The following is a 12,040-nucleotide window of genomic DNA, read 5'->3' as shown; positions in this document are numbered from 1 at the left end:
ATAGCAGCAAGATAAAGCCAACAATAGCCAAAGGTATGCGAGTACAGCTGTGAAAAACGCTGCTCACTGAAATAAACGAGGAATTATAGTAGAAATATATTATGGCATTCTACTATCAATATCTGTGACTGGATATAAATATTAAAAAAAATGGAATAAAAAAAAATGGAATAAATATAAAATCTCACTGGTTTGACACGTAAAGATGTTCCTTTCAAGTTTCAGTGGGCATTTATTGTGTTCAACAATCCGTTTGTGAAATATACGTTCATTTGTGATGCCTGGGTACCTTCCAAAATAGCTGTGCGTAATACCACACATAAATGCATTTATATAGCGCTTTTATCAAAAGCGCTTTACAATTGATGCCTCTCATTCACGCATTCACACACACACTCACACACCAACGGTGAAAGGCTGCCATGCAAGGTACCAATCAGCTTGTTGGGAGCAATTAGGGGTTAGGTGTCTTGCTAGAGACCGGCAACCCTCCGACTGCCAGACAACCGCTCTTACCTCCTGAGCTATGTCGCCCCCCACATGTTGTTTACTGTGTTGTCTTCCTTTTTAGTATATCCAATAGGTGAGAGGATAAGCTTTCTATCAATGTATAATATGTATAATTTTACTTTTGGAATAGTGTTTTATAACCCAGCGTAACTGAAAGTTTTCTCTCATCATCTCCGCCTTACGCATTCACTCTGGGGTAGCAGTAAAAGACACTGCACCCGGTGAAACATTATCAATGAGTTTCGTCATTTCTTGGAAAATATTATTATTCTTGAGAATTTCTGAGCATGGCTAATGCATTTGTTTGCTGATAGACTCAGCTGATACTATTTTCTGGACCAAGTCAGAAGAGGAGAACAACAGCATTGATTCTCTATCTCTATCGACTGAGCACAGCTAAGATTTCTTCATCGATAAGAAGTGTTACTGCTCTAAATATTTTGGTTATATACGTTATTTTTGAAATTGAATGTCTTTAAATAGGTTAGTGGTATTTTATAATTAATATATTTCACATTGTAATGTAAGTGTAAGTTGGTAGTTCAGTCGGTAGTTCAGTGGGGTTTGTGTTTAATGCACCGGATGTGACGTGAGCTGGAACATTGCCAAAGCGTGGTGGACGGTTTAATATTGTTTTAATGTTATCCCATCCCCATACAAGAAAACATGACATACTGTCGAGTACAAAAAAACATACAAGAGTTAATGATTACACATTTAGGTGCTGTATCATTTTGTGTGATAATGTTTTTGCATTACGTTTAAATCTGATATTTTAAATCTTTTATCTTAAAGTTCCATAAGGGGTACATTTAAATACATTTATAATAGACAAAAAGCATTTTATTCATTTTTGGAAATGATTTGTATATGTGTCTGGACCCCTACATATTTTAGACCACTGTACTGATGGAAAGCTTGTAATTCCCACTTGAAAATGATGCAAAAGTGAGCTTCTTCAGTCAAAACAGTTGATTTGTAGTGAAATACATGATTATGTGGTGATTTACAGCACTGCATAATTAAAATATTTTGGATAGATTTGGAGACACTGGGTACACTTGCTTACTTTTTGCTTCATAGACCTTTAGTAGTTCTGCATATCCACCCTTAGATTTTATGCACTTGTGGTCAAGGAGTTTTTGATCCAGGCCATGTATAATTTAACCTGTTTTGTATATAGAATCTCTCAGTATTTCATTGCAAACTAAAAAAGAGCAAATTCACTTTTGATTTTTTGCCTAGACAATTGCATTTGTGGCACTTTATTCATTGCTAAATTATGAATATAAATTAATATAGTTAGTATTATAAATGGTACAAATGCTTCATGTCCTGCTTCATTTAAGCCATTTTTCAAGTCTCTGTGATGCTCACATCTGGAGTGATAATGCTTGAAATAATGTACCCCCTAAATGGGCAAAGATTGGGCAGGTTTGGCATGTGTGCAAAGGGGTTAATATATTTTTTTAAAGGCTCTAAATACAATTTGAAAAAGTATGTGGTTTCCCAGGAAAATATTTATTTAAATCAATGTATTTTTTAAATACTATTTGGGAAAGTATTTGGTTTTCCAAAAAAATAATTTTAATAAATCAAATATAAATTATTTAATGTGTAAATGTATTTGAAAATACTTCAAATGTATATTTAAGTACATTTTCAAGTGATTGTTGATTGGCCACACACAAGTCTAGCGGTTGCACTGCACATGAAGTGTCTTCCCATGACCCTGTGCCTGACAGCGGTGTGATAAAAACCGGTAGCTGACAGTGTGTGCTTCCGATAGCCGTAGACGCTTGTCAGAGCTTAACGGAATAGTTAGCGGAGGTTGCGACAAGAACTAATGATAAATACAATTGGGCATTCCAAATTGGAGAGAAAAGGGTGAAAAGGCATTGAAAAGATTAAAATATGCTGCATAAATTACACAACACTGCAGTATTGGAGTCTGTAGTCTAACTCAAATGATCAATGCAGGGCCTGTAGAACCAGAACCTGCTGCTTATTTTTCCATTAATGAAGTATCTAATTAACAGAAACTGGGAAATTGAATTTTAACAGCTTGATTTTTGCTGGTCTGTACATCATTTGCATAAGCCACCACTCATCAGTGCTAATGCCCTACCCTTTCTGTATTTTAGCTTACTTCGGTCTACACTTTGGAAAAGTCCACAAACACAAAGATCCAAGGTATGAAATCGATGGGAGCCAACGCTGCAGACTGGCCTCCTCGGTTTAATTTTCCCGCCTTTGATGAAAATGTCACAGGCCGCCAGGCATGATAAAATCCATAAAAATCTATAATCAAGCACATCTCTTCTTGCATAGCTGGAGATGGGTATGTTTAGGAATATTTGCTGATACAGACTGCAGTTTTATCTTAGCCATTTTTTTTTATCACACATGAACAGACACATACATACACACACACCCTGGCCCCCACCAGCTGCTGTAAATTTGGTTCATTCACAGATCATTCATGATTCCCTGGTTGATGCGACCAAGAGGCTTGACCTTTTGCGCTCCCTTATAAACAAACCTACACCTATTGCTGTCAATAAGCTGCTGAGTTGTTTTAAGAAATTATGCTATTAGCTTCTCGTGGGACCTATGGAGGCACAATATCTCATAATACGCTGCTTCCAGCAGATTGAGTCTGACATAATGTGACTTTCCCTAAGAGGTACGAGGCAGACAGCATACTGGGTCTTTACATAAAATGGATTGCAAACCTTCCCTGTCCAATTTGATTCCTCCAAACATTCAGCAAGGGAGGCCATTTTCAGAATCATTATTTTCAGCAGGAGCATTGACAGGGCGAGAGAAGACACGCCAAAAAGGAACAGATTATTCAAACCTAAACAGCATGCGCAGAACCATCCAATTTCTTGGACCAATGATTATGCTATCTTTACACAGAGCTAATTCAGTTTGCCACAAAATATTTAGTCACAGGGATACATTTTAAGATAATTTCTGGCCTTATCTAAATATTTTGAGGGAGTTAGATGCAATTATACTGGTTTAACCTCTTAGCGCAAAGCCCCTAGTGGTCGGCACGCCCACGTGCCGAGATTACTGAACTCAGATATTCAGTGCTACTGCAACCAAAGTACGGGTTAAGAACATAAACGCGTTGTTTTAGTTTCATTAGTAGACGATACACGACAACTATGCCGAATACGGAGTTTCGCAGTGCCACCATTGTCGCTCTGGTCGTTCATTTAAAGCCGGACATCCACCGCACGCGTAGCGGCCGCGAGCGCATGACGCACGTACTACGCGTGTAAGTGAAGCATAGTTGAAGTACTGTTATTACAACGGCAGCGGGCGACGTCCTCTACACCAGCTGCGAACGCGGCGCGAACCGGGTGCAACACAAGCGAACTGAAGCGTAGTTTTTTCGCTTCTGTTCTATTTTTCCGCTTGTCACGCGTCATGATGACCTGTTTATACACAGAAATATGCTCTAAAATGCTAGGTATACATGCTCTGATTTATATTTCATCCTTATATTAGGCTACTGGAGGTGTGTCCCTAGTTCCCTCCCAGATATTTTATAAGCAGCTAAAAAATACCAGCCTTTCCATTTTTGTATTGTCCTTGCAGAAAAAAAAAAAAAAAAAAAACCGGAACCTGGGGAAAAGGCAAACTTAGTTTCGCTATCTTATTTTGCGGAGGGGGTGGGGTAAATTTGAAAATACACCACAGAAAAACGTAGCCTATTGAATGATGTAGAAGTGAATGCACCGAGCAGCAGTTTGTTAGCTCGAGTGTTGGAAGGTAGTTTTTAACCAACCATTGCTCAGCCTATTTGACTTCTCCGATGTCTTCGTTTGCGTGGTTTCAAAAAGGGCTTGTTAATAAAAATCAGATAATCCACAGAGCTTTAAAAAATCAGATTATTTAGTGGTCTTGCCGATGAAAATGCGTCTATTTTATAAATGAAGTTGTAAGCAAGCCTTTATTTCACTTGTACTTCAAAGCTTCCGGTGTTCATGGAAGCTTTGAAGTAAAAGAAAAAAACGCTAGCTAACGCTACCGTCCGGTACCGACCTCGCAAACCGTCTCTCGAATGCAATGCTACCTTGTTGCAACGTTGCAGTGTAGCTAACTTAAGGCCAGTTCAGATCAATGATTCACAAGGAGACTGGGTGCAACTTGCAAAATTCCAAGACGTCTGATTGTAAACGTTCTAAAACTGCACTTGGCGATTTGACAAGGATGGTCTTTTAAAACCTCAGGGCAGGCAACGGCTCTGCTACTAGCCAGTTCACACCGCTGCAATTTTCTCTGCAACATTCTAAAACCGTTTCGCCTAGTTGCGAATCATTGATCTGAACTGGCCTTAACGTTAGCGTTATTTACATTGCCATCGAGTTCATCAATATATTATAATGATCGGAATAAAGCCGGGGTATGTGGAGCAGAGCCGGGTCTGATTTCTGAAGACGTCATGCAGGAGAAAACTAAATAAAAGAATACGGCAGTATGGATTAGCATTGTTATTATTAAAATCAAAATTCACTTTTGATTTTTTGTCTAGACAATTGCATTTGTGGCACTTTATTTCTTCCAAAATTATGAATATAAACTAATCTGCGTTAGTATTGTAAATTGTACAAATGCTTCATTTAAGCCATTTCTCAAGTCTCTGTGATGTTCACATCTGGAGTTATAAAGCTTTAAATAGGGTACCCCCTAAATGGGCAAGGATTGGCAAGATTTGGCATGTGCGCTAAGGGGTTAAATTAGCAAATATCCCTCATAATGGAGTAATCAATTGCCCACTGTACTGGTTTTAATTAGCATTTTACCCTGCACATTCAGATAAAAACCAGTCATTAGCTTATGTTGATGTTAAGGGGAGGCACCACCGTCTAAAACAATGATTTTGGTTCCATTTGTCAACTTTGATATTTTTTGATATTTTGCTTCTATAACGTCTATAGTTTCATAAAATGAACAAACTAAAGGTAAATAATTGTTATAAATACTTAATTTAGATGATAATATAACACGAAGAACACGAAGCATAAAATGAGCTTATGATAGCATCTTTTATGATTAAATGCCTCCGTGGTTTTAAAACTGACCTGGTTGAATCATATATCATTAAAAAGCTTGTTTCCTGGAGCGTATAGCCAGTATGACCATATGTGGCTATTTCCTTTGCTGTCACTGTGAGGAAGGACAAAACACAAGCAGAACTCTTCGATTTCATTTACATTAGCAAATCTTGTTTTCTTCAAAACTGTATATTGCCCATAGGGTATTCAATTTATCTCAACTTTAACCATAGATACAGCTACATAATTTTACATACTGCTTCTTAAATGTTATAGCTAGGGCGTGTCAGAGGCTTTTTTGATATGTTTTGTCATTTTCATTTTATGTGGCATTTTATCAGTAAAAATAGGTATAAAAAAAACGTTTTTTTCAGCATGTACATATTGTTTTTGCAATAATTAATAAAAAAAAAACAATATTTTGACAAAAGCCTCTGGCAAGCCCTAACTATTGAGTTATTGATCACATTTAAAAAAAAAATCAGTTCGGATTTTATCAGTTGAGCTTAAATATTGAATACCTCATATGCAAATTAGTGCATATTTAATGAGCAAATAGCTCATATGCATATTTTAAAAATAAAAAAATGAAAAGTCATAATACAAAAAAACCTTCTATTTGTGTGTTTATTCAACTGGTAAAATTTAATTTTGATATGAGTAAAGGAATTTTTTTTCCTATTAAGGGGTGGTGCCCCTGGCCAATTCATGGTCCAGACATAGCATACACGGACCGGACTCCGCTGGGTTCCGCCCGGTCAAAATGACGAAATAGCGGACCTCAGCGTACGTCCGCCTTGGCATGTCCGCGCGAAGCTCAATTTTTGTGACCACACGTACTTGGTGTACGCGTACCTGTGTCACACAAATTATGGCTCGGTATGAAACTGTTTCACATCGACATGCATTTCATGTGGCACCAGAAACACGCGGTGATGCGGAATACACAAAATAGACATGGAGTGGACATTTGAAGAGAGACTGGCTGAAGAGGTGAGAAAGTACAGGCACCTATGCGATTCATCCCAACGGGATTATAAAGATTTTCAGAAGAACAACAATTCATGGAGAGAAATAAGCACAACATTGCGCAAGGACGAGGCCATGTTGTTTACAGTCTAACCTCCGGGGGAAAAGGAAAACGATGCACAAAGATTGTGGGAAATGTAGGGCTTTGGTATGCGGTGGTACGACTGGAGTATGAAAGGGCGAATGACTGCGGACTGTCCGTCCGCACAGCGTATGCACCCTGTACTTATAGACTATGTAAAAGCCTTAAGGCTCACAAATGAATTGTCGTTTCTGAAAACACACAGGTACAGTCGTCCCTCATAGAATACGCAAAGCTTAGATGGGTTTTCACTCGGTATAATGTTTAGTGTAAAACCAAATCCAGCAGTGTGTATTTTACTGCGGTAGAATCCTTTTTTTATCCTCAATGGACTCAATTCAAGTTAAGCACTTTTACATAAGAATGCAATGGCAGTGCCCCATATGGGATTGGAAAATGCAACCTTTGAGTTACAAGCTCAGCTCCCTAACCATCATACTGCTGTATTCAATTACCCAGTAAAGGTCCCCAAGTAGAAATGCGTGCAGTGTACTGGCGATATTTTAAGTGCCTGTGCTGTAAAATTCAGGGTAGTTGACAGGGTCGGTAAGCCATAATAACATGACTTTGTTAAAGGAGTGCTCTGATTGGCTGTACCTCTTGTTGGTCTGTAGCCTCCTGTCCCCTCTCCTCCAAGTGATGGTTGCTCTGGGAGACGCCCGGGGCTTGCACTCGAGTGACACATCCCTCCCCACGGTGGCGATGAGCCTCACATGGCTGGGCTGAAAGCTGGGAGCTGACGCTGTCCCAGGAGTGAGAGAGTTTCTGTCATTATTACATTCTTGGGTCATCGCTATGCGCACGGAGTGCATTTTACTCTGACAGAGGGCATTTGATCCCTCTTGAACTCACATACTCTGTTAGAGTTAAATGAACTCCATTAACATTCCACTGTGTAGCAACCACTACACAAGTGTGTGCCCCATTATAATACACACCCCTTCAAACCATCAAGCTTTTAACACACTTAAAGCTACGCGATATAGCTCTCACTCCAAGCTATCAATAACAACTGGTAACCTATAAGGGACTAGCTACAGTGTAGCGGTCACTAAAGAAACCCTGGCTGACTTAAACCTGTTTTAGGTTGCAGTATAGTCTCAGAGATACACACACATAAATATCTTGTTTATTTTCCATTTATTCAAATCAGACAAGGTGAGAAGGGGACGGTTGTCATAAGTGTCGTTACATAACAGTCTTATAATGGGTAAGGGAAATGTTTCAGATAAATAAACCCACAGAGACCCTTGGGTGGTGACGGATCCGGATAAAGGATGTTTTAATCATGAGCGGTTGCATTGTTTTGCTTACGTAATCTCTGTCTGTAAAGAGTTTCCAGCCCCAAATGGGAAAATAAAGCAGTCATCTGCCTGGAACAGCATTTGCGGATAATTAGTCGTTATTAGAGACACATCGTTACAGGAGCTCTGGGACAGAAGCGCTCTCTGCATGGGTCATGTTGTATTCAAAGGTTTTGCATAATTAAAACGAGGCCCGTTGGTTTGTCTGTACACCATATCATTTCAATTGCCATATCTGGGTAATAGTGCATTGGATTGATCACTTTCAGAAGAAAAAAAGTGTAAGACAAATCAAAACAGTTTGCAGCGCTTTCGTTCCTTGCCTTTTTGCTTACAGAAAGTGCAAAAGGCTAAATGAAATGAAATGGTTCATTAGGATTGAAGAGAAAAAAATTATAGAAATAGACACTGCCATTTGTCATTGGGCCTGCTTTAGTGAATCCAACCGCTTTTATGAAAAAGTGATTCATTATATATTTTTTTATTACTGTGATTAAATTCTGAATTTGGGGAAAACAATAAAAACAATACACTGTAATTGCTTTTGTTTATTTTACCAAGGACATTAGTTTTCACAGTGCCAGGGAGAGGTCACGTATATCTCCATTGTGTTGAAATATAAGGGAAAGCTAAACCTTTTAAGGCACTGTTCTAGTGTGTGGATGGACCCAATGGGCTGGTATCCATTACAGCACTGTTCTAGTCTGTGTATGGGCCTCATGGGCAGGTATCTGTGAAGGAACTATTCTAGTGTGTGGATGGGCCCCATGGGCTGGTATCTGTTAAGACACTCTTCTAGTGTGTGGATGGACCCCATGGGCTGGTATTTGTTAAGACACTCTTCTAGTGTGTGGATGGACCCCATGGGCTGGTATCCATCCCTGACTGTGCTGACCGTTGCCAGCAGCCCCACAGGACAGTGTAACTGGCCACAGTGTCTCCGGGGATGGGAGAGATTTTTGTCGCCATCTCATCATGCACCAGCGACTCCCCCGCAAACTGCACATGAAGTGTCCTCCTTTGATCCCATGTCGCTGCAAGCCCAAGTGGAGGTGTAAAGATCGCTTCACTACGAATTTGCTTAATGATTCTAATGTTTTTAAATGTCATGTCTCTGTTCAACACGTATAATTCCAGTCTACCTTAAATTGCAAATAGTCTCCAAAATCTGTGACTGATTAACACCAGTTGCACACTGGTAGTTGAAACTGACATGAGTTAAAAGCAGGTGAGAAAGGAGTGGAAGGGAGGCAAGTTTCTTCAGTAAAAAACTTCTGATGTTTCTACTGTGAAAAACATTCAGTTTCTGTTTGTATAAAAAAATAAAAACCTTTTGGCAATGCTGTTATTAAGTCATTCTCTTAGGCGAAAGGTCCACCCCACAGGTGGACTGTGGAGTGAATAGAGCAGTGGCTGGCTATCACATGCTTTGGAGAAGAGTGCCTTCATGTGTGAGCTCCCCAATTTGACAGAGAGGCTGTAGTGTGAGCATGAGCTCGCAAACAATCGGTTCCAATTTTGGAGTAAATGGGGTAAAATCTATTAAAATTGTGAGAACTCACTGGGTGCCCAGGACAGACATGTAAATCACTGGCCTACTGACAGTGTTCAAGGTCAAACGGACATGGTATGGGTGAGAGCGAGGCATGTGGCTCAGCGTCAGGCTGCCAGGGGCATCAGTGTGCTGCTAGGCCTTGTCAGGAAATGTTAGCCAAGCACTGACAGACATTAACTGAATGCCAAAAGGGCTGATGATGTTTCTATCAAAACCTGGCCTGGTAGCTCTCTCCCAGATACTGTGACCAAGAGGACACCTTCAGCATTGGATCAGAGAGAACATTGGAAAATTTACAAATAAATACCAGGGTTCCTTTTTCTTCACAAAAACAATTTAGGGGATGCTGATTTTGGTGATTGGCCAAGCTGTGTTTGTGGTTTGAAGGAAAAAAAAGAAATCACTTGCTTATTAAGGACAAAGTTTTTGATTGCACTTCTTTTTTTTTTGGACCACAGCGGTGCAGACTGTGGACAGATTCACTGATCCTTATAGCATGTGAGCTGTCTGATGTAGTGGATTCAATAAGTTTGATGAGCAATCCAGTTAATTAGTCAATCCGTGCAGTGCTGATTCATTTTTAAATAATTATTTAAAACAGTGTTCAGACTTATCTGTATTCAGAAACAGTGTGGGGCAGACTGCTGGAGCAGGGGGAGGGGTGATGGGACGATGAGCATGGGCAGAGACAGATAAAAATATACACAAAATGCCTCTCAATTAAATGTATCTCTGAACTACAATCACATTGATGCTTAGGTTTATTTCAGATGGCACAGAGGTACCTTGCAAAAAAGAGGCAAGCAACCCATACTACATGTGAATGAGAAAATGCAAAGGCATGACACATCTCTCCATGGGGTCTGTCTGGGTGACATGCTTGACTGGAAAAATCTTTCATCCTAACACGCACAGGAGCCTATTTATTTATGTAATTATATTTATTTAATGTTACAAGCATTAAAAATAATACCCTTTGTTTTGTCTGTGCAGTGCAAATACAGTAGGTATATGTCTGCATGAGAATGCATGTTTGATGACGATCCCCTCCACTGTGCCTAAATTGTGCTTTTTGCTATTTACTCTGTGAATGTTTTCTGAACCATTGGGAAAAGCACATAAGCACTTAGACCAGGCTCTCTCTAAAATTACTAGTTAAATCATCAGAAGGAAGCAAACCTTGGGGCTGTGACCAGCCATTTCTTTGATCCCTGGACAGACTTTGAAAAACCGTAAAACTCAAGGCTTTTAGGCAAAAGTGAACTTCCTTTATTTTTTTTATTTAGTTGCACAAAGCAGTAAAGATATACTTTATTGAACCCTGTGGGGTAGTTAGTTTGCATGTGACCCATCCTAGCTGCATAGGAGCAGTGGGCAGCGTAGTGGGCAGCCACTGTGTAGTGCCCAGAGACCAACATTTGAGGCCCGTGCCCAGGTCAAGAGCAATGGCAGGGAGCACACAGTACCTAACCTGCATGTCTTTCAGTGTGTGGGAGGAAACCCATGGGAACATGCTAGCTCCACGCAGCGAGGATCCGGCTAGCGAAGACTTAAACCCAGAATCGCCTTGGTTAGGAACCAGCGCTTAGCAACAGTGCTAACCACTGTGCCACCATGCTGCCCTCATGAGGATTACAGTTAATAACACCAAGAAATGTGCAGAGGCTTCTTTAAAAACCAAATAATTCTAATGTTCTAGGACTACCATGATTGAATAACTGAATCAATATTCAGGTAAGTATGATGAAACATACATTGTAGTATTAGTGAGAAAGCAACAACAAAAATCATAACAAAAAAGAAATTAAGGAGTATTGGCAGTTTACCTAATACAATAACAATTGATTACATGTCAATAACAATCGAAAATGAGAGGCTCTAAACTAAACAGAAAAACATATTGTGTGGCTGAACATTAAAACTGAAATCAGAGAGCTCAATAAAGACTCATAGTTTCATTTTTAACACGATAGAGGCCGTGATTTTTTACTTCCTATTATTGTTAAACCTGACAACCAGTGGTGTCCGGCTTTCTGCACCCACAGCAACCTAATTTCATAAAGATTATGAAACCAAGTTATTTCTTGTTATTTTCCATTTTTTGCAATAAACCTATTTCCTTGCAATAAAGGACACAACTCAACATTTGTATTTCTAAATTATATCGGTTTTGTAGGCTACGGGAAAAATGCAGGCTATCAAGGCAAAACAAGACAAAACACAAAATGGAAAAGGTAGTTAAAGAAATACAAAGTGCAATGTTTTTTTTTAAGAAGTAATGTCTTCACTCAACAAATTCAACACACTTTCTCCTGTCCCCTGCTCTCGCTATTTGGAATGCGCGTCTACACATGCACTGTCTCTGTCCTCTTGCTCATCAGTTACACAGAGTACACACAGCTTTGTTGGTTTGAGTGAGCAGGGACCACACACAAATCGGTTATATGTCACACAGTTGTCACGCAGTCTCTGTTTCAGTGAAAAACTG

At 39.6% G+C, this 12,040-nt stretch overlaps 1 protein-coding gene across 3 annotated transcripts in view; it reads right to left on the bottom strand.

Moving 5' to 3' along the window:
* Positions 1-12,040, bottom strand: part of LOC118235586 (contactin-5-like) — a 350,615-nt gene that overhangs the window by 62,759 nt on the left and 275,816 nt on the right. For all 3 annotated transcript variants that reach the window (XM_035433068.1, XM_035433066.1, XM_035433067.1), the window contains exon 12: positions 7,291-7,435. In XM_035433068.1, the coding sequence (XP_035288959.1) occupies positions 7,291-7,435 (145 nt within the window). The remainder of the gene's footprint in view (positions 1-7,290; positions 7,436-12,040) is intronic.

This window comes from Anguilla anguilla, chromosome 9, assembly GCF_013347855.1.
Source record: "Anguilla anguilla isolate fAngAng1 chromosome 9, fAngAng1.pri, whole genome shotgun sequence".
In the NCBI taxonomy this organism is placed as follows: domain Eukaryota; kingdom Metazoa; phylum Chordata; class Actinopteri; order Anguilliformes; family Anguillidae; genus Anguilla; species Anguilla anguilla.
This window is presented reverse-complemented; position numbering and strand designations above follow the sequence as displayed.